Source organism: Botryllus schlosseri, chromosome 11, assembly GCF_051294905.1.
Source record: "Botryllus schlosseri isolate E-star chromosome 11, Bs_hap1, whole genome shotgun sequence".
Taxonomy (NCBI): domain Eukaryota; kingdom Metazoa; phylum Chordata; class Ascidiacea; order Stolidobranchia; family Styelidae; genus Botryllus; species Botryllus schlosseri.
The window spans coordinates 1,944,543-1,971,920 of NC_137246.1; the positions used below are offsets into that span (position 1 = coordinate 1,944,543).

Consider the following 27,378-nt stretch of genomic DNA (forward strand, 5'->3'; position numbering starts at 1 on the left):
TTGACATTTGATTCTGACTAATCTGAGCAAACTGAAACTAGAACAAATATATGTATCCAGTGTAGGCAGTAGGCCCATGTTATAATGCAGTACGGTACTGTACCAGCATTGAGTATGTAGAATGTATACCAACATGAATAAGTCATTGAAATTGCAGCATTGGATTGTATTTTCAAAATAGAGTACCGTTTGCCTGTGGTATATGTGTGTAGCCTATAGAATGTGTCATGATGGGAAGATGTGCCTAAATAAGGGCAAATGAAAGATGAATATCAAACACCGTTAAATTACATTGGGCATTAATAAATACTATAGTAATACCAATAGAATAGAGAGCCCAGCCTGTGAGCTGAATGTGAGCATTGCATTGTCTCTTCCTAATTCTCTAAGTTGTTACGGTCAACCCTGAATCCTAACGATTTTCAGTTGAAAATATTGCGGCTTCTCTCAATATGAATGTATATTATTCAATTGTATATCTAAGTTACATACCTCCAACGCTCCAAGTGACTCTTTTTATACCTATATGCCAGGTTGGAATTCCGGTACGCTTAGCGCAATATCTTTGGTGTGCCAAGGCGGTTCTCGGCGTCACACCTGTGTGCATTCAGTAGAATCTTTGGTGTGCACGAGACACCGATTCCATATTGGCCTATATGGAATCTCGGTACATTTTTTGAAATAAATCCTGCGCTTTTCTGCATCAAGTAATTGAACAAAATCCTGTGTGACGTTGCCAGCAATTCCACTCTGGTTTTTATGTGTCTGAGGAAATTAGTAGAACTATTGATTGTGATATGGTTTTTGCAGCACCACGGTAAGTTACCATTTACTACAGGTGTACTGTAGGCTATCATCGTATTAGCAGGTACGATAAATGTTAATTTTATAGCATTATATATATCTTCCAAAGCTGATGCACTGATCTAGATAATTTTAGTGCAGTTGTAGGTCAGTAAAAGGCTGGTGTTGATTTCGGAATCAGTGAATCTATGCAGTGACAATAACATCCACAAAGAAGTCGCAGGACGAAGCAATTTACATCATGTTTTCGCCACGCCGCTTTCACACGAGTCAGGATACCGACACGGAACGGAAGAACCTTTCAACACCAAATATTCTTACTCCTAAGAGAAAAATGACACCTGTATCTGGCATCACGCCAGTAAATCGGAGATCTGAAATGTATCTGAGGTACGGTATCGGTATACTGCACGACCTTACAATCACAGTACAAGTATTATAGTTGATTGCTTTATGCATGTGTAAATTGTGTATTGTTATGATTTGTATTGCTAACCAAACACAAGGTCCTGAGTCGCAAGTTGATCTGACTTTTATACTTCTTGAGTCAAGTGAAGTCATTTTCAATTCACCCTCGAATCAAGTTCGAGTTCAAGTCGGGGTGCAAAGGTTCGGTCACAGTGTTTAGACTTGAGTCAGAGTCCAACTCGTTGTATTCACTGTTTAGATTGAATGACTGAATTCGCGAAAACTTGAGAGCTGATCAAGTTCAGTTCGTAATAAATCGGAGTTCAGTATCATATAAGCATGAGAGAGAATGGCAAATGTCTGTACATCAAGCTTGGCTCGTTTCAAAAGGTACAGTTCTCCTGTAACATTTTCAGGAAAACCAGAAATTAGATTAGAACTGAAATTAGAATATAAAAACATTTCACAAATTAGATTAGTATTAGATCAATCAAGCAATCAATGGACACTGCCCAAGACAGAGAGAGAGAGAGAGAGAACTTTTTATTCATCATCGCAAAATAACAAAACAGTAAAAAAAAAATAGCATAAATTTCAGAATCACGGACACATACAAAAAAAGGTGACAGTGTCAATTTCAAAGCAAATTAGATGTGTACGAATACGATATACAGTTCATAGAATTGGCCAATATGTTTTACGATTGCAAGATGAAGCTGCAGCGAAGTGATCTGTTGATCATCGAGTCTACTGCAGCTGATCGAAGTAGATTGGCTATAAATTGCATACATCGTACTGCAACAGTGAATTGTAAGACTGACCGCGTAAATGTAAGAGCTCGTGTTAGGATAAATGGAGGAAAAGAACAGAAGTTGTACTGGTCTGAAACAAACAAGATAGATTGACTGGTACTAGTTCGCACTAAAAATACATTTTAGCTTTTGTATGATTCAATAAGGAAGGCACGATACATGGTTTTAAATACATATAAAGTATTGCTCCTAATATGCGAAGGAATGGAGTTCCATATTAGAGGACCTTGATAGGCAATGGTTTTGTGATGAGCCTTAGGTAAATACAGATTCATAACAGAACCTCTTGTAAAATGAGAATGATGTTCACTGATAGGTGTAAAATAGTCCGAGAAAATGTCAGGTAGGGTGTTATTGTAGAACTTATGCATCAAAATGCCGACTTCAAATCTATAAATATCATCAATTTTCAAAATTTTTAAATTATAATATAAAGGGTTAACGCGATCTCTACGGTTGGCAAGGCATATTAGCTTGATGGCTTTATTTTGCAGGCACCTAACTCGATTCAAATGTTTCTCCCATGTGGATCCCCAGAGAATGATACCATAAGTTAGATGAGAGTGAAATAGGGTATAATAAATCATTATCCGAGTGGACTGTGGTAAGATAAAACGTGACTTTCGAATGATACCTATGGTTCTAGATAGCTTGACACGCACAATCTACATCTACAATGCGATATACAAGACACCAGGCGTGTAATGACTCGAGTCACGATTTTCTGATGACTTGACTCAAGTCATTTCTCAAAATACGGAAATAATTCGACTCGAGTCAATCTGTATATTGACTTGATTTGGACTCAAGTCATTGCGCATGACTCTAACCAAGTCATATGACTGGGGACTCAGACGGCCAAGACCCGCATTTCATGGCAATTTCGAACAACAGTAAAGTAGCCACCCTATTGGGATTTCGTCTATTGGTACTGGTACTTGAAATTGCGACCAGAAACTGTTAGAAGTGAGGAAAATGAGTATATTATAAATGCGAATCATTCGATATCACCATGACAGAGTTATAAAAATGGGTTTAACAAGACTTTAACTGGAATCTGAGCAGTCAACACAATGACTTGAACTCGGACTCGAGTCATAATACCATGACTCGGAGTCGAACCGCTGCTCGATGACTTGGACTCGGAATTGACTCGGTGGTGAATTGAAAATGACTCGACTTGAACTCGAGTCAAAACCATAAAAGTGAGATTAACTTGTGACTCGGAGCTTTGTGACTTGGTTACAACCCTGCAAGACACACAATGCGATGTAATGAGCAGATAAGGCGATGTCGAACGACTAACCAGCCGGGGTCTCTTGAACTGGCATCCACCTCGACCTAGTGCCCAATGTCACAGTCTTTTTCGATGTTATTCTTTTTTCGTCGGTCCTTTTTAGATGCCAGTTCTTGCTCTTTTTCTTTCTTTGTCTGGTCTTTTTTTTCTGGGCTTGTTTGTCGCCGTGAGAACAACGACATCAGGGACGAGAAGTCCAGAATAACGTCCAAAGCGGGAATCGAACCTGGGCCGCCTGTTTCGATGGCGCCGACGCTCACCACTACGCTAACTCCACCGCTTACCGACATTCCACACTAATGATTTGAAATTGGGCAACTAGAAAGAGTGAATTTAAGTCAACCAACACGATTGTAGCTGTGTATGTTCTGCCATTAACAACATAGCCCACCATTGAAATTTGACATAGTCCTGCATCTTATGCTTCTCATTTTCAGATCACGGGATGCTTCTATGGCGTCGCCCTCAATTGCGTCAGCTTACAACACAGAAAACTATGTCATTGAAGTCTCTGCATCGTTACCTATTTTGGTCAGCGAAACTGCGTCCTCTTGTGGAAGTATGTGTTGTTATCAGTTATTGAATCTGAAGACCTTCTTGGAGGCATACAACTCGAAGACTAATACTCATTTCGAAATCTAATCTCTCGGGTACTCGATTTTGCGCAGCTCCTAACAGTGATATAAGTCAGTCCCACCACAGCCTGTCATCACTCGTGTAATTAAGTTGAGCAAATTTTAATATGCCGGTAGGTCGATTTATAGTTGTGTATTTTCTGACAGTATCTTTGCTTTATGCTCAGGGGACACGGACATTTCGGCGAAGTTCAGTGAAAATGGCTGGGCATGGCTCATCTGCAAAAGAACACTCTATGTTTGGAAGTTCAAGCAGGTTGCATCCAAGGTAAACCAAGTATGTTGTACAGAGGTCTATATTGATCTACGCCCGTATGAATGGGAGCTCTGCGGTGGTTTGAATTAGCCCAGGGTTTTAATGGCTTGACTCCAGTCGCTATTTTTTGGAAAAAGACTCGAGTCACTTTCTGTATGTGTCTCGAGTCATGACTAGACCAAGCCATATGACTTTTGACAAATTGGTCCAGAAACTGTCTTTTATCTGTTTGAACAAGCCTGTTAAGTAGAGGTTGGTCATCTCAAAGTAATCGTCGTTGGCACAGAAGTGAGGTTGGAGTAGTGTAAAATCATAACCACTTTTGCAAGTTGAAGAACTCACTTTTCAAAATGCTCAACTGGAAGTGTGACTAACCAACTAGATCACAACTAACCAATAACTGATAGTGCAAATTACTGAATTGCGAATGAGTTGAGAAATATTAAAGGTAGAATAGTCGTTTCAAAGGGACTGGGTTCTGAGTTGTAAACGAGAGGGGTTTCTAATTGTTCTATGACTAATATTTTTTGGAAAATGCACGAATAGAACTACAGTAGGCTTACTCACTTTTCAAAATCTACAATGAGATTTTTTTTTTACTAAAAAAAAACAGAACTTAGTTGACCATCAACTAACTGAATTTGCAGTTGGTTAAATTCTGTTTGATCATAAACAATTATATAATAATAATTATCGATTACCATTCCTTCCAGCATCTTTGCAAGGAGTTTTCCCTGAGCTCTGAAAGCTCGCATTCCCATGCCGATCTGGCGTGTGTCGGATCCACAACGAGCAAAGATGACGGCGTAGTGAGCGTGATTGTTTTGACAAATACCGGAGGAGTTCGATTTTGGCCGAATATAATCAGAAGCATCACGTCATCAAGTAAAACTACAATCGGCGAAATTGATGTCGATGGTGGAGAGGAGCTGTTAAGAGTACTCGCAGTCAAGGTAAGGATATCATTGCTGGCTTTCTGTATTTCGTATGGATGACTTGACTTGAGTCCAGGGTTGTAACCAAGTCGCTAGGTCCTCAAGTCACTTTTACTTTTGCCGCATTGAGTCAAGTCGAGTCATTTGCAATTCACCACCGAGTCAAGTCCAAGTCAGGGAAAAACGGTCAGAGACGTTGTGTTGGGTTCGTAGAGTTTACTGTTGATTGTGGAGTTCAAGTCAACTTCAACTCACTTAAATGACTCGAGTCAATGGCTGAATGAAACGGAAAGTGAATTGACCGTTGCATGGTCATGTGTAAAGCCAGACAACGCATTAAAACTACTGTAACGCTCCTGTTGTATAATGAATTATTTTCATATGAGCTCTACTGCAGTAATTTGCACTGGTCGCATAAACGTACAAGAGTTATACCTTCCGGTTAAATTTGTATTAGGCCTATACAGTATTTCGATGCCGAACGATTCAATAAATGCTGTATTACCATGTAACGCAGACGTATAACGTTAAAAATGGTACAATAGTTCTTCAAATAAAGTACCGTAGCCTACTGAGTCATGCAGCAAGGGCTACAACAACAGCTACACATGAATGCATTGTCAATTGTTACTGCATAGATCGTCATTTTTTCTCCATAATCATTCATCTTCTGTTAAAACGAACGAAGTACTGTTCATTGTGTTATAACCTAACAATCGGAATCGCGAATTGAGCGACTTTTTACTGTGTTGCAGGCATCACGTCACTATGATGTTTTTTTACAGGGCAACAGTTATATTGCGGCCACCACTACAGGAGCCTTATACCACTTGTGCACCATGGGGGTAAGTTGAGAATCGAGTGTTGTTACTTAATGACACGAGAAATTGTTACACATTAAGGGTGGGTTTCAAAAAGTTGTCTTAATTTAGACCTGGCTTAAGGCCAGTGAATGACTTGCCCAAGACGCCAGGCGTCGGCGGTCTTAGATCGGTTTCAAATGTCAATTTGGCGCCGCGCTCGGCCAAGTCCGTTAGTTGCGAGTAATTACTGTCTACTTCGTCGCTGTAGCGAGTTCAACACGGAACCGAGGCCAGATTGTTATTGTTTCTTGCGAGTTGCTCGCTGATGTTGAGTATAGCGATGCAGTGAAGGAATATGGAATTGCTTGAGTTGTTGAAATTTACGGACGGATGATCAGAACGGAACCCCGAGGAAGTAACTGGAAGATGTTCAGCACGTTATCGCAAAGTATTCGAAGAAATAGTGCGGCTGTGATTCCGATTTTTGAAGACACAACTGCCCAGCATTTTGGCATAACTAATGATTAAGTTTAAGATTATGCTCTTGGAGAGGCTGAATATCCACTGAGGACTGACTCACTTACTCACGCCACTACTATGCCCAAGAACTTTGACCGAAAAAATTCACTATTGTTTTCATACATATTTATACCCTCTGGCAGAGCGCAGTGCTTTCTGTGTTGAAGAAAATATTTCGCGCATTGGCTATATTCAAGGAAGAATCTCAGAATATCGATACGACAATAACCTGCCTCTGCCTTCACAATCAGAGCAATGCAGACAAGGCAGATGGAGCTGAATTTGATGACATACTGCAACTGGAAGCGTTGAACGCACTCGCACGGTATCGACTCCTACAGAGTAATCTGCACGACAACGCAGGATCTAGAGATTTTTTCTAGCTAGCATACATGGGTATTCTTGTTTGCAATACATTTGATTACATTCAAAAACATACTCGTGCTTTATTTCTTGTGACACGTTAAAATGAGGTAAAATGAGCATTATATGGCTTTAAGTAAGTTCAAGTTCATAAACTTGTGACACAAGATAGCGAAGTTATTGCAAGGGGCTTGGAAAACTGAAGCAGGCGAACATGAACAGCTGAACAAAATTGAATCAAATGTACAAAAGACATGTTTTGACTCTAGATTCGGCTAGCGTAAAATTAATGTTGTTCAGCATCTTCTATAATTATTAACGTTGAGACCATGCTCAACTTGTCTCATTCTCTTCTGCTTCATCACTGATTTTCAAATCTTCGCTGCTTCATAGTTGACTTTGGGCCTGGACTTCAGTGAGCTGTTTGTAGAGATATAACTGATGAATTTCGAACAAATTGTTAAATTTTTAGACTGTTGCTATCCATACAAAACTCAATAGTCTATTGCAAACCATACGAATGTTAATAGCAATAATAATGAGATAACAAACAGACAATTGATGACCCAGTAATAAATGCAAATTTACCTTGATTTGGTTGGAAATGTTGCTACCAAAACAACTAGCAGATGCAGCTCCCAACTGCTACTCCATAAGTTGGCAGATCAGATGGGTCAGTATCTATCAAAAAACAACTTATCAAGCATGGTATAAATATGAATGGAAATGACATACTTACAGCCCAGTGTTGGTATCACCGTGTGAGGAACTGGATAAAGCTCGAGCAAAGTGCTTTCAGAAAAACCTTTAATATAAAAGAAACTAGTTATTGGTATGCGCATTCACACTCACATATACAGATAGATAGATAAATACCTATTTGATGGCTTGGCACATCACTGCTTGATTGATTTTCTCTGTGTTCCAAAAGAATGGTGCTATCATTTGTTTCACAGCCTGCAGCTCACTCTGGTGCCACATTGCACAGGTATATAATAATTTTTACATTGACTGATTATGCTACTATGATGATGCTATGACTGGGTAGCAAATCTGTGAAAATCAATGTTGAATTGACATATATCTCAAAAAATTTGGATTACTGTAGCGTTAGCATGTACTGCACTTTGAAGATTATTGGCATATATCACTTCACATCAATGGCCCCTTTAAGCTGCATACATGCGCAGTGCTGACACGGTTTATATGCACAGAATATCTGAAGTCATGACCCTTTTTTAGTCGTTACGCACTGTTTTCCGAGGGTCTGCGTAGTGAGTTCTTGAGTGTACGCACAGACTCGCCAAAAATTAGAGGGAACATTGCTTCACATCTATAGCAATTCACTTCATGCAAAGTCATGTCATTTTTCTTCCCGAAACTTCTGGATCTTTATCCACTATGATGAAATTCGGTGCGCGTGCAGTGAACGGAATATCAATACAATGCTGGTTGAATAGACACATATTGATCAAAGTTCTATGTAGTCGGCACTATTCTAGAAAGTAGCAGTTAAACATATTTATGACAATGCTCATAGGGGTGGAGCGGAAATGGATATTGAGGGGAACCCTACAATCAATCACAGTTGCGTGCAAGTGGTGCAACATTGATTAGGCTCAACGAAATGAGCATGATACATATTTTCCATTTTCTGGTGACGCGTCGTGTGTTCACTTTTTGGCTATAACCACAGCAAAGCCAAACTGTCAAAACGTCAACGTGCCTAAGTTAAAAGACGTAACCAGTCGAGAAAACTATAATGATGAGTTGACGTAGCACGTAGGGTATCAATAAGGGATCTGTTGATCTGCCGCAACCTAAAATCTCATGTTGGGGCTTCTTCGATACATGCACTATATTAACTGATGTTCCCCATGACCACTGATCAGCATCATTACCCGTAGCGGATTCTTATCGCTGACCTTTCTTTACCAAAATGGGCGGGATTCGCAAGTCCAACGCTAGGCAAACCTTTACGCCTTACCCCAAATATCTCTTCCCGTGTCTCGTAACCATAGTCATATCATATTCGTAACCGAATCGATTGGAGCCAGCGAACGCGGGTTATGGTAGTCATGGGGAACGTTGCTTGATACTATATGGTGCGGTTATGGAAGAAGTGCTGATGTGTCCTGTCTGCCTCGGGGCTCTGGCTATCCATTTGAATTGAAATCCGTTCAGTATACGAAGACCCTGCAGCATTCCACTGTAAATCCCACTATAACGGTATATGATACCAACTTGTCACGTTTGTGATATAAACATTGTTCCAAACTGCCTGACATCAATATACAATGATCTAATCTGATTTGCCAAGCTATACATCAGAAGAACGCCCAGTATCCTTCAACAAACAGCACAACAGTTATCAGCACTGTTGACTTCAGCCTACCCCCTAGCTGGCTTGGATATCTGTCTTAACAAAGCGCACGCTGGAGGGGAAATCCCCTCAAGTCACAGTTTTGAAACCGACTTCAGCCTGAGGGGTGTAGCTTAAGCCCGAAGACGGGCCTAAGTCGACTATTTGAAACCCACCCTAAATGTGGGTTGTGGTCAGTCTTGTACTATCTACTTCATTTTCAAAGCGCTCAGCTAGGACTAGAACTATGCTCTTTTCGAAACTCACAACTAGAACTAGCAACATTAAAAAATCTGCAACTAACAAACTGCTAACTGATAATACAAATTTCTGGTTTGCAAATAATCTAGGAATCTTGAGGATGGAATTACATTTCAAAAAGACATAGTTTTGCGTTTGAAAGTGGAGGGATTTTGGCCCACAAACCCGCTCCCTGGCCACTTCCTATTAGTAGTGATGACTCGGCTGCAAGAAGATCACACAACAGCATCACGAATCACGCCAAACAACGACACGTGTTTTATTGTCGTTCTTCTTCTAAATTTATCTGAAAATGCGCAACTAGAACTACCGTAAAGCAGGTTTACTTTCGACGTGGGACCAACTTAGGATATTGAGCAGTACAACATTTAAATGGTCGTTTATGGAAAACGTTTACCGCTAGAGGTATAATTCTTTTTCATGAGGCAACTGTAACACGAGTAGTCTCTATAAAAGGTGGATCAATTTCACTACCAGATAAACTTGGTTTGTTATTTCCAATCTATGCTTCATAACCCCTGAAAAACGCAAAACTTACTTCCCCCGCGCTCTAGCAATTCCAAGAGATGAAGCGAAAATTGTGAAAAATTGTCCTAAATATCCCCGCTTTACAGTACTCGTTTTTCAAAATCCGCAACTAGAACTAGAACTGCTCAAAAAACAAGTATATAGTGGACCGTGTACTAATTAGAATGGTAGTTTGTACAAGTTTGGTTACTGTTATTTTTTACAGTTTTGCAGATGTTGTTATTCGTTACTTATGCTTCACCGTTTTTTTTCTCTACCAGGTCAACATCTCATGTACGCGTTTGCGCAACTCTCAAGGTGTCCTGACTGGGATCGGCAGAAGAGTGTCATCGTTTTTCTTTGCTTCCGGCAGCAAAGTCGATGTAAGGGCAATATTTCGATGGACTTTTAATGCCAGTAGACAGGGTTGTAATGACTCGAGTCACAGTTTTCTAATGACTCAATTTGACTCGAGTCATTTTCTCAAAATACGGAAACGACTCGACTCAAGAGAGCCAAGACAGACATTTCATTGTAATTTCGAAGAATAGTTAAGTAACCATCCTATTAGGATTTCGTCTATTGGTACTGGTACTTTTGAAAATGCGACCATAAACTGCTAAAAGTGAGGAAAATCAGTATATTATGAATGCAAACCATTCGATATCATCATGAACACTGAACAGAGTTATAAAAAGCGGATTTTACAAGATTTTGACTGGAAACTGAGCAGTCAACACAATGACTTAGACTCGATCTCTGTTTGCTGACTCGGTGGTGATTTGAAGATGACTCGACTTGACTCGAGTCAAAACTATACAAGTGAGATTGACTTTTGACTCGGAGCCTTGTGACTTGGTTACAACCCTGCTAGTAGCTTGCATAGGTTAGTTGACGATGTATATGTGGGCTATTAATATGGCAGGTCCGGTCTTATCCTCTATGGATTGGAAAAATCGAGTCTTCAAATCATCGTACTCAGCCCTGGTTAACAGGTCTCGGTACTTTATAAAATTTGACTCCATATTTTTCTTCGTAGCTGGTGGATCTGGTACAGCTTCAATCTCCGGCTGATTCTTCTTGCGACATAGTCATGCTCACAGCGACAAGTTTGCAAAGATGGCAAATATCTTCCATTCATCAAACGGGCGCCGGCGATCAGCTCGTTTCTGAGCTGGATATCGGGCAGCTTTTGAACGAGTCCGTCTGTCAAGCGATATGGGTTGGTGAAACTCCCTGCGTATTTATCGTTATGTATTTTGATCAGACATGGTTGTATTGTTGTATTCGTTTTTATTCGTATGGATATGGAGGTAAAATCTTGGCGTCATTTGACCTGACCTGCCCGTACAGGCTTTGACAACTACGTAATTTAACCCTTTGCGACCGGCAGTCCAGTATACTGGACCGCCACTGTTTAACACAGAGGAGTCGTTATTTAATCCAAGATAGCTAGACCTGTATTGGTCATAAACTGTTACAATCGTTTTACAAGGATAGCTCTTATGAATACGCATACATCGGACCATGTATAATCTATTATATCAATGTATATCCTGTTTGAAATGCAGATTGAACACGCAAAAATGTTTCCAGCAAAATTGAATTTGTAACGATGTTCGCTTGAAGGAACGCCTGAAATGTAAACTATTGCACCTTCCTTTCTAGACGTCATATAACCAGTTACAGTTATCTTCCATGACTTGTTGTAGCTTATACCATTGTATGGAAGCCTTTATATCGAAGATTAGCACGAAGAAGATGTTTCCTCGCATATCGCCATTCCGTCTGGCGTCTGAGCCGTGCGAGTGTCTTAGTCCGCTAGGCGGCTACTTCAGGTTTACGGCAATATATTGGGCGTCAATTTAAGCCCTACGGTTGGCATTTTATCGGTATTTTTATGGATGCAGTAAAATTTTGGTCAGTAGGCCGGCCGATCACAAAGGGTTAACTGACTGGTTTAGATTAATTAAAGCAAAATTCTGGTAATCTAATTCTAATCTCATTTCTGAAATGTTTTTACGCTCTCATGTTAATTCCAATCAAATTTCTGTTTTTTTCTGAAAATGCTCCAGAAGAACCGTGTAGTGTGAAACGAGCTAAGCTTGCTGTGCGGACATTTCTCATCGTAATATTACAAGAATGAACTCTGGTTTGATATGATATTGAATTTTTATGTTTTCGCAAATTCAGTAATGCTAATCTTATTTTGGAAAGATCAAAATTATATTTTCTTGTTTTCCAACTGAGCCAACAGCCTTTTACAAGGTTTAAATTCGCCCAGTGACCCAAATTGAGTTAAATATCACTGAATGTAGGCTAGATATTGAAAACTGCAACATATCGTTGCTGTGGAATCAGATTAGCTTATATCCATTTTAATAACTTGAGAAAATAAAGTTTTCGATTTTCTTTTTGGAATATTTTTGACGCGATGTATCAACAACAGTAGGGAGTGATAAACAATTACTTTTCAGAACTCGTCAAGATCTGATTTGACAATGTGGCCACTAGATATCAAGGTGCACATCAAGCAAAAACAACTGGCGCTTTTGATGGCGTGCGAGGATAGAACAACGAGCACTACCGTATTGAGACTGTGCATCTGCGTCTGTCCTCTGTCAATATTCGGCGATGGGACTTCTTCTGGGCAGGACGTTCAAGTGTTTCTGTTGGACCACAAAGAAATCATGGCGGTGAATTTTTATTCTGTATTTTTATTTTTTAGTTTATATTTCAAATTTGTTCGACCGAAATTCAACATGCTGTACAAGGCTTCATTATGTTAGTGTAGTTGACACAATTTCGTGACTTGAAATAGGTATGTTGAAGGAATACCAATTTTATGGGGGGTTGAACTGGCATCATTCCATAACTTCTGAAGAATGACTAAAATTATTGGAGGCACAAGGGTAAAAATTATTTGGTTTGCTCTTCATAACCTTGACGATATCCCGTATTATAAATTTGAAGAGCTTCTAGTAGGTACAAAACTTTGATATACAGTTGAATAATGTATTGCTATTGAAATGCACCCGAATATTATCGGCTGACACTCGGCAGGGGTAATCGTCAACAACTAGTGGAGGATTGAAAAGAACATTGTATACCAACAATCGTATCACAAAATATAACATCGCCGTGAAATCTGGTGACGTTTCTATGTTGTCATGCAAGGACAAGGTACGGTTGCGAAAATAATGTATTTCGCAACTTATCACAGAGCGAGACGGATTGCGAAACATTCCAATACCGATTGCTGATTCCGAACACGACAGACCGTGCCAATCACGCGATCGTGTGGAAAAGGAACAGGGTCATTATCAAGTCTCTAACGAACGAGTCCGGTGCTAATGAAGAATACTTGCAGCTAAAGTCTGGTGGTAAGTGGACTACATCCGAATGAGGGGCTGTCGTCTTGGTTTTGTCGAAAAATATATATTTCATCAATAAATATCTGATAATAACTAGACCTTTATGTCATTGGGAATGGTTGAGGCCTATTATATATTCACCAGCCTACTTTTTATGTTATAAGTCTTCTACGTAACAATATTTTGTATTAAAACTAGATGTGACATATCACGCTTCGTCAAGTTGGAAATAGTTAGAAAATATCCGCATGATTCAAACATATACCGGTATACAGATTGCATTCTTGGAGCTGGGCAATTCAGCGACGAGGCCGTACTCTTGGAACCATCAAACGGCGTGTTGACCGTCACTCCCAGTCAAACGATGCCTATGATATTCCAAAAATTTGAAGAGAAAATGAATAAAATGGAATCGCCAGCGGCCGCAACACAGGTAAGTGTAATAAACATCGATATGTTAGTATACATTGTTTCAGGACTATATTCATTGCAGTATAATTTAATAACTGGAAGTCTTTATGTGCGCCCCTTATCAAGAGGTAACGACACAATGGCTCCCCTGTTTTTTTTATCGCCCTTCTGAAGAAATTAAGAAAGTATTTTAATTCTCAAATAATGCTTTGCAGACTAACCGGTAGTTTTTATGGTAAAATGATATGAATTAGTTTTTACAAATTCAGTTAATGTGTTGATTTTATTTTTGCTCCGACAATATCTTGATTGTTGGTTTTGTGGGGGAGGGGACAAAGTAAGCGCAAGTAGCTTTTCGCCGTACTAGGAGCCTACTACTGTTATATAGAGAAATCGAGTTAGCGGTGATCATTTTTTTCAAAATCGTTTGTGGCCCCCAGGTTGAAAACCCAGCTGATATATACAGAGATTCCAATGAAAACCTGTTTGACGAAGTGTGACGTAACAATGCATTTTTTTAAATATATTCAAATAATTCAATTTTATATTCTTCAGAAATATTCAAGTATAGTACCACCAGTCACATATTAGTCATAATAGTTTAAATTGTGCTTTTTCTGTAAAAATGCTTCATGTTCTTTAGAAATTGTCTGGTGCCGACCAAGGTGATGAAAAGGGTTCCGGCTCTCAAGATGTCAACTGCCTGCAATCAGCTTTTTTCCATTTCAGTCGACACAACACGGTAAGTACTAACGAGCCTGGCCGGTGGCCGATATCCGATTTTTGAACCGATACCGATAAAACCAATAACTCTGATACATTAAGGCGATATCCAAAAGATATGGCATCTAAAAAATTGAGTGGGACATACGAGATATATGTCATTAAAATCAGTTTTACACGTTTTGAGAAAATTAACTTATGTTTAGTTTCCATTTTCTTTGAGCCATATCATGGCCATAATTAACTTAGAAACTATGTGATGAACTTAAACATGGCCAAGATAAGGCCTGAAAAATGAAAACTGTACAATATTTGATCAAAGTTGCAGTAAAAGTTGGTATGAAAATAGAGAAAAGTTGCACTATAAAATCCCTCCAAACAGCTCAAAACAGCATGGTACGTAAATTATGAGTGTCTAGGTAGTTGGCCGATGCTGTAAAAATACTTCCAAAAACTTGCCCTAGTAATGAGCTTCTACCGTTACATAGCCTGTTTTCAGAGTCACGCCCGCAGCATAATCGAAGAATCATTCACGGGCTCCCAGGGCCAGAAGTCTCTCAATGACGCCGTCGTTTTTATGAGTCAACAATTGATAGACGATTATCCCGCGCTGGACCCCAGATGGGCGGAATCTCTTCCACGAGGTGAGATTGAGATTTTTTACCTACAAATCTGATGCAAGGTGCCTGGAATTATTGCTTTCCAGGAAGACTTTGACAACTAGATAATTCTAGTTGACTACTATGACTAATATGAGCGAAATGTTGGCAGTCTAATTTCTGGTTTTCCTTAAAATGCTACAGCAAAACAGGCCAAGCTTTGATAAATAATATATTTCCAGTGGGAAATTTTTTAATTAATAATTGTAAATACTGCTACTGCAAATCCAAAATTTTCAACACCAATAACTTCATTTCCACTGGTTGGAATTGAGCCATATTTGATACTCATCTCTTTCGTTTTTTTAGCCAACCTTACAATTATATTGAAGAACCAGTAAAATTTTAAAAAAAGGTTAATTTGATATGAACTGAACTTAATTATTGTTGTATTTCTTTCTAATTGGGAATTTAATTCAATAACCAAGTCTCTACGAATTCAATCATTCTAATTCAAATCTAATTTGCAAAAAACTGCATTGCTATAATGCTGATTCTAATCTATTTCAAAAAAGCTGAAAATTGTCTTGTTTTCCAATTCTGTCCCCTTTTCTTCGTTTGAACAGACGGAGGCAACGTTTCATCCTCTTCTCTCATTTTACAACATCAACTGAACGACAAGCAAAAGGCTCATCACCTGTTTCTCGACTTCCTCGGCAAGGTACGGAATATTTGCGGCCATTGAGACGCATGCACTTTGATTTTTTAGAGTCACCATTGATCAAAGATCTTGATGTCTGAGATTTTGTAGGCAGCAGTCATATCTTACGATAATACCCTTGTAAAAGAAATTTTTCGATATGAATATAATCCTTGCTGTGGTATTGAAATTGTATATCAGTATGAGCATTCTCAGTGTGGCAAACTTTTTACATGACGCATCATGGCAAGTAAGCTGCGACATAAATCTTTCCTGTGTGAAGTCAAAAACGATGATGATGTCATGTTCACTGTCATTGTAAGTTGTGGATCCTGATCTCATTTGAAAGTGTTGGAATATAATAATAATATTATTGATATAATCATTTGAAGAGTGCCGAATGTACCAATATATCATCACGACACTAGGGATCTAAAGATCTAAAATAGTATATAGTACATTGGACTTGAGCCATCTGTTCATTTCAATGTCACTATATTATTCAATTGTGTATTGGAGTTATGCACCCCAAAGAGTTCTTTCATATTCACTCTATTTGCACATATTTTTTCCGCTTTCAGGTTTCGATTTGGAACCGGCTCGGAGCGTCCACGGACCCGAAAAGCATACGGAAATCGTGCGCCCAATGGGATTTAATTGAACACGGCGAAAAACTGTTTGCCGCGTCGGCCTTGAGAGAAAAGCATGTGGAGCATCAAGGTATAGGTGTTATTTATTTGTCATTCGCGACAGCTCAGTTCGCAATAATGTGTTTACCATGGAATAATATATAGGCCTACTTGCTGAAATAAATCTGAGTATTTTCGGCTGAAAATAGTCGATTGCAATCGTTGGAAACTCGTAGAGAATATGAAGTCTCTGGCATCGAAATTTGAGTAACCACACGAACAGATGGCTCAAGTCTAATATGCCGTGTAGTGTTTTTAGACTATACAAAAATTCCTTCTGTTGGCATAAACTACGGTTGTGACGACTTGAGTCACGGCTCAATTCACAATTTTTTGGTGACTCGACTTGAGTCAATTTGTGTGTTGACTCAACCAAGTCATAGAACTCGAGACTCGGAAGGCCGTGACAGGAATTTCGTTGTGTCAATTTTAGTCGTTACAATCCTGGAATTTAGCACTGGCCAATGTTAGAGCAAATTTGATTTACGGCAATGCGCGCCTCAATATCATGTCTATCGTTTATTTTCCAGGTATTTTCGATCTTGCCATTAGGAAAGTATTGGACAAACGTGGTAATTTTCCTTCAAAGAGCGGTTTGACTCCACAAGACGTGTTCTTCAGAGAGGTGATTTAACGATCTGGGTTTTATGCTCTTGTCGATATGAGGATATCGTGCTATTATAATGTTGAGTACTTTTACCCAGAGGTGGGCAGCAATGAAGTGCTTGTGTATTTTATAGTTTGGAAATCTTTAATTAATTGAATTTTTACTGTCAACACCTTGAAATTATTAAGTTGTCTAAGAGAACGATGCTTAACAATTTTTGCTCAATTTCAACCGGTCGAAGCTAAGTTATTGCAGTTGAAAATTTTGGATTCACAAAAATAGTCTGGACGGTGGGTAATCTGAAAATTATCAATGATATTGGTTTTATATTGTTTTTGTAGACAACTCTGCAATTTCATGGGGTTGACAGTAAAATTTGAAAGTACTTAAATTTTTTTTAATTAATCAAAAAACTTACTTCTACTTGTACCAACGCTGACCATTTTAACCCCCAAGGCTGTCATGTCGTCCATAAAATTTGCTTAGTGAAATATTGCATTTCTAGTTTGCGCTGCGTATTCAAGGCATTGCAGTAGGAAGTACCGGACGCATGATACTGAAAGTTTGTCGCCATATCCCGATTGTTGTGTTTCTAGATTTCGAAAATCCACGATATATTTGATTGCCTTCTGGAATTGGAGGAGGATTTGCTTGTCGGAGGTTCGCATTCGTCGATCGATATGTTCAAGGCCGTTGCTGGAGTGAATGATATTTTTCAAGTATGTCACATGGTGTCTGTGTTTGTGCTGTTTATGTTTCTGTTTCCTATGCCACTCATGAGTTATGAAAGACTGTGCGACTAACGATATGTTTGTAGTCACGAGAAAACAATCTCTAGCATGCGTCAAAGTTATGCATTTCTGTATACAAATGTAGCATACTTTTAAGACTGCAATTTCACCGCTTTACAGACACAAATGCAATATGAAATAGCTACCAACACATTCTTCTTGAAGCCAGCTTTCATATGAACCCCTACTTGTATAAACGGTTCAGAAGGGTTTTGAGCAATCTGCAGTCTAAATTGTTTAACGCTATGCTGATTTCCGGCCGTTGATCAAATTCCGCCTTAATTTAACCTTTGACCCTACCCTGCAGGGCGTTAAATATCACTTGGAGATATAGACCACCAGATAAGCTACTTGTGAATCCAAGTGACAAATTTCGACTGTCATCAAACATCTAATTACACCTTCTTGAATAATATAACCAAGACTCTTCTGCTCCATAACAAACTATCACTGTTGTGGTGTTTGCCATAAAGACATGACATTAACAATTTTGATCAACTTCATGATTTTACTGCTATCTAGTTTCACTGCCTGTTCTTCAATGCTTTTCTGTGTTGATAACTTCACAATATAGCATTATATAGATTTAATATTAATATTAATATTATATAGGTATTAGATTATAGCAATACTTATCAGTTCTCATTTATTCGGCAGCGTATTATGAATAGTTCAGCTCTCGTAACAACACACTGAACTGTTTTGCTTAGAAGCCTTCCCGTTATTTACAGGCAACGCTGGCCGCAGCCTACGACTTCAGAAACATGAGGGGTATTTTACAATTGAGCCAAGGAATAGAGTTCTGCCCGTGGACTGTGCATTCCGGGCGTCACAGCATGCGGGAGACTTTGTTACGACAGGTAATTGTTTGAATGCATATTTCATCGTTTTAAAAAATGAGAAGTCTTAGTTTTAGTTGCGCATTTTGAAAACCCCATAGTTTGTACATATCTGGTTCGAGATGTTTTGTAAAGGACGAGTTTCCTATCATTCCAGCATGAAATGATCTTCTCCCACGGCCTGCCGGAAGCCGACGGCAATCAACAAAGGGCCCTTCTACATTTGCACGCCGCGACCTTGGCCGATATGATTTTATCGGATTATAAGCTGCAGATGGAGTCGCTTTGCGATGTCCCTACGCTATCGGCTAGATACGAGGAGGTCTCGGAGTCGTTCAAAAGATGCAGAAATGCAGTGATCCGGCCCATTTGTAAGTACTTGCTCGAGGATTTACTTCTCGGATGTTTCCTCTACAAAAATTCACAGAGCCTTGCATGGAGGAATAGGACGTTGTATATTTTATCCTTGATGTTTTTTACGGCATATACACCGACTTATGATAGACATACTGTGAGAAGTATATTTAAAAGATGCAAGAACCGAAAATGGCACAACTGCAGTGCAACAACGACAAAACGATCTCTCTCTTTCCACGGGTCACACGAGCTCTGAGTCCCAATATTCACGACCATCAAACAACACCATTCGAACTAATTACCAAGCAATCAATCAGTCGCATGCGCTTTGATCAGCGTCCAAGGTAACAGTCAGTACACAAAATTTACAAAGGCACACATACACGCGATCTGCGCACAATTAGGGCTGTTAAAAAAAAAAACTTTTCCTTGAGATTCCACTGGCTACTGGTAAAATTGTTAGATTGGTTGAAAAAACGCTGCACACCAACTTTGGCTCAATTCTAAACGATTGAAGCGGTTACGGGCCGGATTGCAATTTTCAGATCGCTCGCGGGCCGCACGCACTAGTCAAATCTTGCCAAAATATTACCTCGAAACTTGTGCCCTTAATAGTCATTTTAATGCTTTGTTATCGAGACTAACACACACGTTAGTATATTACATTCTACTACGGATGATAGGGGTTCTATTCTAGCTACACTGTTATTCGCAAACAATGGAATTATGGCAATAATTTGATGACTGGGCGGTTGAATATCGTTATAAACGGCCAAAACAGACACTCTTACGATGACATGAGTCGTCATAATTCTATGCATATGCGCCCTTTGTTTTAGTCGTATACTGACGTCAGCCCTGCGCGTGCGTTTTGAGGAATACAAGATCTGACCGTATATTTGAATTGTATTTCCATGTAACTATTATATTCTCCATGTAACCTACAACGGTTTCGCATTGGCGTTTTCGCTTCTTTGAATAACTGGTGTATCTGTATCCACTTTTTTGCCTTATCGAAATTTGGTGTCAACTCGAACCACTTGTTCCTGATGGTGAATTATCTGATATCAAATGTGACCTGTCGTGAGTATTTCTTACTAAAAATCCAAACATTTGCTGAATTAGAAATATTCTCGATAATACACGCACTTTTCAGTCTACTCAACATAGCTTCTCAGGCTGGATGAAACCTTCAGTATATTCATGTGTTGAAATAATCCCAAATTTTTTCGACTTACTCCGCCCCACATATAGTTAACTTATTTTACATGACTTCAGTGGACGCGGGATTGTTGGATAAAGCCGTTTCCTTGGCTGAAAAGTATCACGATTTCGGTGTTTTGCTGGAAGTTTGCGATAGGAGAGACGACCAGAAGTTGTTGTCTGGATACGTGGCAAAGTTTGAAAATTTGGTGAGTCCGTGCTGTCAATTTATCGCTTACGTGCATATTTGTACGCGTTACTTTGGCATCCGTCAATTTTGCGAATTTCAACATTCGAGCATGTGGCACAACAGTTTAGGATTGCAATACTTTAGACCAGTGGTTGTCAACCGCCGGTCCGTGGCAAGATTCCTCAATTATACCTCAATTCCAAAACGTAAGAAGTCGGACGCTTGTCCATTAATTAGAGAAATAAAACATCAAATTTCGGTGATCATTATTTAGAAGTTTGTTCCATATTTTCTGTTTGGTATCACAATTGAGAGGTTCCGAGTCACAAGTCAATCTCACTTTTAGACTTTTGACTCGAGTCAAGTCGAGTCATTTTCAATTCGTTGGTGGGTCAAGTCCGAGTCCAAGTCAGGTAGTGCAGAGTCGAGTCCGAGTCATGGTGTTTTTACTCGAATTCGAGTCCAGTCACTATGTTCTCTGTTCAGTTTTCGGTTCAATCCTGTTCAACACACTTTTGCAACTGTGCTCGAGTGATATAGAATGGCTCGCATTCATAATATCGTAATTTTTCTCACTTTTAACAGTTTCTGTCCTTATTTTCCAAGTATCATGACTGATAGACGAAATACCAATGATGTGGTGACTTTGCTATTCTACGAAGTCACAATGAAATGTCTGTCTTGGTCGTCCTAGTGTCGAGTCACATGACTCGGTTCGAGTCGTACACAATGACTCGAGTACAAGCCGAGTCAACATGTCAAGAAGTGGCCCACTACCTGTTTCGGAGAAGTTATATGAGAAAACTACAGGGAAGCCAAGTTATTGATGTTCAAAATCTAAAATTTCCAATCATATTATTTGCGGTGGTTAGAGCTATAATAAGTAATTGAAGAATTTGCCACCATAGCACTATTTTTTCCAAGTCCAAAATTTTTAACACCAATCACTTCGCTTATTCTGGTTTTGAGTTGAGCCAAATTTGTTGTGTATCGTTTTTTCAGACAATCTACCAATTTCATGGGTAGCCTGTAAAATGTTTACATTTCTTTTTATTTAATAAATCCAAATCTTTACTGTCTTGCAGCAATTCCTCTTTAGGTTGAAATTGAGCCAAAATGGGTATGCAGCATTTTATTAGGTAACCTAACAAAGTACCCAGTAAAATTTGAAAAGAAAAAGTTAGTTTTGAATAGCCCTACTGTGTGCATACTGTGTAGGCCTCGGTGATTGTTTTAATATCTTTTGCTGTCAAAAGGGCTTTATGGATTTCCTGGTCAGCTGGTTTCTTGAACGAAGAAAATTTCGAAGGTTGTTGGAATACACAACGTCAGAGTCGACCTCGTCTCCGGATAATCGCGCCAAGATCTGCGATATTCTCTCTTCGCATCCGAGAATCAGTTGGCTGCATCAGATCAAGTCCGGTGAGCCTGTCTGAAATGACTGTCTTGGCCGTCCTGGTCTTGAATCGCGCGCAATGACTCAATTACAAATCGAGTTAATACACAAATTGTTTCGAGTAAGGTCATTTTCCAATTCAAACCGAGTCACCGAAAAATTGCAACTTGAGTCATTTATCAGCAGTCCTTGAAAAAATATAACCTCTGTAAGTGTACTCGAGTCAGGCGCGTAGCCAGGGGGGTTTCGGGGGTCGAAACCCACTCCTTTAGAAACGCGAAACCCCCTCCTTAACTCGAAACCTCGCCCTATTTAAATGACCGCTCTGACGCTAATACTCGGTTGCAATTCAATAAGTCTTATTATCAGTATTGCGCGCAGGCGCGGTGTTGCTAATTAGCGAGATTCGTCAGTGCGCATTGCACTGCACAATGTAATTCGACACGATCTCCCGCTGAGATGATTGCGAAATCAGGTCATTCATAGTCGCGCGTTCGGCAATCATTACTAGCATGATTTACCGCGTCTCCAACAAGCCTAATTCAACTGGCTTGAATAATCACATCTGCGATAGGCCCTGTGCGCACGATATCGTCACTGGCCTTCACAATCACATCTGCATTGGCTTGGAGTGCGCGATATCTTCGCTAGCCTAACTACCGCGTCTTGGGCCATGCTTTGGCTCCTATTTCTCGATGGCTTGGATAAAATGCTATCAAGTACGTGCTGATTAGCGATTGTGATTAAAGAGTGACATCTCGTAACTGAATGACATCGAATGTCCGCAATCATGTTCGACGCGTGCGCACACGCGTAATTGATTTCCACTAGTCTTGAGTTATAGTCCAGTAGGCTTGAGTTATAAAAGAGGTAAGGTTTGAACCACCTGAAATCGGCGTCATTATAGCACGGATAAAAACTCATACATTTTTACTTGCGCAAATCTCGATGCTACGTAAGACGCAAGACGAATTGATGGGCGGGCGTATTTAATTGTTGGACGCTTTGATAAGCGCGCGAATTTAATTGTTCGACGAATTGATAAGCGCGCGTATTCAACTGTTCAACGCGTGCGTATTTCATTGTTCACGACAGATCAGGGAGTCGCTAATTAACGGCACTTCCGGACTCGTCGACAAGCTTATCATACGCCTATAATCGCGAACACGGGGATGTTGTATAATCGTTATTTACGCATCGCATGTACTTAACCCTAATGAATCGATGCTACGTTACTTAATTCGAAAAAAATCGAACCCCCTCCTTTATTTCAAACCCATCCCTTATTTTTCGGCTGGGCACGCGCCTGACTCGACTAATAAAAAAAATTGAAATTAACAAATAATACCAACACGGCAATAAGCTACTTCTTTGTCTTGAGTTTACTTTCCTTCGCCACAAAATCAGCAATTAAGACATGATCAGAGCTAAAACAAGCTCAACCATCTATTAACTGAATAAGTGAACTGAATTTGTAAAAACTAATTAATGTGTCATCATGTTTATTGTGTTATATTTATATCATCTTATCATGCTGAATAGCAGTTACTGTAAAAAACTTTAATTGCTTGAATTCGCATCTTTTTTATGAGGTTTAAAGATTGGGTGACACAAATAGGTATATACGGGCAATGTTCTCTTCACTTCTCTACTAGTTGCTAACGATACCCCTGACGAGTGTCAGCCGAAAATATTTGTGTTTATTTCAACATCAATATATTATTCAATAGTATATTGAAGTGCTGTACCTCCGAGAGTCTTCATTGAAATTTTTTAAGGTGATTTCACGTCTGCCAGTCTCACTTTACGCTACCTCGCCGATGTTGAAGTCGATAGCAGCGCGAAGAAAAGACATTATACAAGCCTCAGTAAATTAGCGGTAGCGTTTTCAGATGAACCGGAACACTCGATTTGCCACTCAATAGAAGGTCAGTGCACACCTCACACACCTGTGTTTAATTCTTTTTGTTCTTTCACGGCTGGTTGATATTGTATCAGGCCTAGTAGTGCTGTTCCTAGTAATGCACATCTGTATATATCAAGTAGTGTCTCGGGCTGTTTTTGTGGATGATGGCAAAGCCATTTAATGATGAATGCTCTTTGGCTACACTGTTATTTTGCAGACTGGCCATTGATTCTTCATCATTTTCAGAGGGGGTCATGGTGTAAAAAACTGTGGGCCCCTGTTGGTGCATTCAGAAATTTTTCATGCAAGCCTTGCTGGGATTTGCTTTATGTTCTGGAAGCCAAGTGCGGGACCTGGTATCAAATATCAGGACTGCATCTGTTTTCACACTTTTTACCTTCCTGCGTGAACCAGAGATCAGATAGAGATATGCGAAGACTCTCCTGCGCACTCGCACTTTTAGTGTTTCTACTGGCAGTCAAAATATCGTGAATTTCTTCTTTGTGCCAATTTCAAATATTCTATTTTTGAACAGATACAAACTCGCAACTCGCTATTTTGAAATACCAGGAGACGTTGCCGAATGTTGTGCTGGAAAAATTAGGATTGACGCTCGAGAGCATGCCTGTGTTCCCAGTCGAAAGACTTATAAAGGTACTGAAATATATTGGATATGACTGAGCGAAGTAGCAGTAAAAGTAGCAAATATATCTGGAACGATAAATATGCGCTTGTGGCGATGATTCGAGACTGAGATAGTTTCGATGCTGTTTTCCATTGCGGAAGCCCACTCGACTTATACGAAACATGTCGTACAAAGCTATGTGACGTCGTGATTGACCCACGGCACCGTCACAAAGTGTAATGAAATAGGTATGGTCGAATAAATAACAAATAATCTTATTTCCCTCTAGCTCTACATCGGCGAGGAGAACAGCGATGCGAACGAAGTGGATTTCATGAAGGCTCTCGATCTGCTCGATTTCTTGGCAAAAGATTCGGAAAAACAAATGACCGATGATGATCAGGTTTGTGTTTCAGCACCATTGTGTCGGCGTTTTCATATTCCGCAACTAAAAAATATGCTCATATTGCCAAAATTGCCAAAGTTCAGAGTGGAATAAATTTGGCAATAACAACATATTCTTTGTCGCGATATTAAAGATTTGTATTAAAAGCCTATCTTCATATGTGACCCCGCAATTCTAAAAATGACAAGCTTCTGACCAGCTCCGAATGATTGTAATTTGCCAGGATCTGAGCGTTGACGATTTCAAGTACTTGATATGGTGCAAAGCGATCATGAAGGACCGATGGGTGGATATCGAGGCTGGCGCTGACGCTCTGAAATCCAGCGGACACACCATCTTCTCCAAAACGCTTGAACTCGCATCGAAAGCAGGTAAGTCACTGCTACCTTAGTTTTCCATGTATAATGGGTGCAAAATTTTACCGATTTTTTGTCCTGAAATCGGGGACCGTATTATGCATGGATACAACAACAAATAATCTCCCTCGAAAAAAAACTGCGGCACCTATCGAATCTCAGCTTTCCATCAAGCCATTACTGGAAGAATTAGTTGGCTGTGTTCGCGAATAGTTACGTACAAACTTGACTTGTACTTTGGGGCATATTTTGTGGAATTATTGTGTATTTTTGATGTAACAATGAAACGTACCTCACCCGATTCAGCACTGACGCGTGATATGTGATTTCGCCACAATTGATTAACCTTTAGATACAATTCCAACAAAGTCCGATTGAGTTAGGGGTGGATACCGTGATTGTTTTCTCGAAAGAATACGCATATCTACCCTTTGTAACAAATCTCAACCCTCTACGCTCCCTAAAACGATAAATATGGAGTGGCAAAGTAAAAATCCTGCTTCAAAGAGGGTGCTGCCACCAAGAGGTTAAGTAGCCGTTGTTGTGACTCAAGGAGAAGTAACGTCATAAATTTTGACTCGGTTAAAGAGTAACCATTTTTCAAGCAGTATTCTAGACCTAGTTTTGCCTAATATACTGAAAACTGTCGAGTAGAATTAGTCTAAAATCACAAACACTGGAGTAATTAGGTCAAGTAGGCAATCCATACTTGAGTACTTTGTCACTGTTCACTGTCCACCTCGTGATAATAAGAATCCATTTTCTTACGTTGAGGCTTGCCAATGGTTTGATTTTAATATACTTATGGAGTTTACAATTGCGTAATATATTGATAATAAAACGAACCTAGATATTTTTGGCTGACACTCGTCAGGGGTAATCGTCAGCGACTGGTGGAGAATTCAAGATATCTTTACATATCAACTACCGTATCACCAAACATGACGTCAATGACATAAAAAAATTCGAATAATCGAAGCGAACAGATGGCTTGTGCTCAATATCCTATTTTTTTAATTACATTAATGGAAAAATGAACGGCCTCTCCCGACAAATTGAAATCTGAGTTCTTGATGATTTTTCTTAGAAATAGAATTATCCATTATGTTTGCGAATAGCAGAATTCATTGCTGTTGCCTGTCCTGCCATTTTTATTACAATATATGGTAAAATGATTATTATCGAGATTCTAGAAACATCTGCTTGATTGTTATCTAGTTACTAAACATAGTGTGTGTTTTGAAAACGAATTTCGATTTTAATTCAAGAACTAGATACGTTCTTTCAATCAATCTTCTATAACAGTGTTTCTCAAAGTACTGCAATTGGTTGTCTGCACCTTCTCTATTTCATAGCCCATGCCGGTAAAACGTATTTCTTCCAAAGTTTGGTGCTTTGGGAGCAAAACCTTGATAAAACTCAGATTCGGGTCGATCTCCAAAGAATTTGAGACCTTTTGTTCTACATTGTCTATGTCTAGCAGTCATCAGGGTCGGGTGGTTTGAGTCGGAAATTTCAATTCCATTGAATTTCTCGCCAAACTATAGGCGACTAGATGATATTCTGATCTCGCGTTCTTTGTTTGACTTTTCCAGGCGCGCTCGCACAATGCCTCCCAGACGCAAATACACTTTTAGAGCAACCGGACCTTGCCGCTTTGAAAAAGAACGATGTGTCTCACTATCTCATTCGGATGAACTTGGAACATTATCAACGCCAGCTCGCTATGGCTTGAAGCTTATTTTGTTTACAGACAACGACTGCCAATGCCTGCTGCTTATCATAATTTTCTACTGCAATTTTTGTTCATTCTGTTCATTGACTAGCCTGGCAATTGTTGTTGAAACTGGTCAGTTTTTGAGGAACCCTCGGAAATCTTTTCTGGCTTTGAGGGCCGTGTCTGCAATTTCATATCATGTTGCGATCCATGAACAAGTCCTACTTGGTACAGTTTCGTACTACGTAACGCTTTTCATAGACAGCTTGGAACAGTTTAGGAGAGTGGTTTTAGCAGTCGACCAGTAACGAAGTTTTGTTCTATCTAACGCTTGATCAGTTTTGGACTGACCGGTCTTATACTAGACCTGTTTTCAAGGCCAACGCACTTTCACATAGGGATGGGCACGATGATACTAGAATCTGAATCAAGAGCTAATTCTAATAATTGGAGTCTCTTATTGGGAGATAATTATTTCAATTACTGAAATGGCACACTACTTCTCACAGAGATTTAATTTATCAACG

At 39.5% G+C, this 27,378-nt stretch overlaps 2 protein-coding genes and 1 long non-coding RNA gene across 4 annotated transcripts in view; 2 read left to right on the forward strand and 1 right to left on the reverse strand.

Annotated features, from left to right (window-relative positions):
• The window catches only part of LOC145449835 (selenoprotein S-like), a 189,308-nt gene that overhangs the window by 131,928 nt on the left and 30,002 nt on the right, over positions 1-27,378 (forward strand). The gene's annotated exons all lie outside the window — the stretch shown is intronic.
• Positions 1-27,378, reverse strand: part of LOC145449844 (uncharacterized) — a 97,473-nt gene that overhangs the window by 40,706 nt on the left and 29,389 nt on the right. The gene's annotated exons all lie outside the window — the stretch shown is intronic.
• LOC145451192 (nuclear pore complex protein Nup133-like) lies at positions 740-27,091 on the forward strand. 2 transcript variants are annotated; one of them, XM_080329682.1, is made up of 25 exons: positions 740-1,194; positions 3,759-3,880; positions 4,124-4,233; positions 4,926-5,165; positions 5,933-5,992; positions 10,244-10,345; positions 11,002-11,184; positions 12,440-12,658; positions 13,186-13,345; positions 13,612-13,769; positions 14,391-14,489; positions 14,970-15,114; positions 15,696-15,790; positions 16,351-16,489; positions 16,989-17,083; positions 17,662-17,784; positions 18,588-18,716; positions 18,853-19,066; positions 20,331-20,464; positions 21,702-21,867; positions 23,620-23,769; positions 24,283-24,401; positions 24,662-24,775; positions 25,002-25,149; positions 26,730-27,091. In XM_080329682.1, the coding sequence occupies exons 1-25, from the start codon at positions 1,046-1,048 to the stop codon at positions 26,867-26,869; spliced, it is 3,513 nt and encodes a 1,170-aa protein (XP_080185808.1). In that variant the 5' UTR covers positions 740-1,045; the 3' UTR covers positions 26,870-27,091. The 2 variants fall into 2 exon arrangements, with proteins under 2 accessions (XP_080185808.1, XP_080185809.1); XM_080329683.1 differs by having other exon boundaries at positions 741-1,194; positions 4,124-4,224.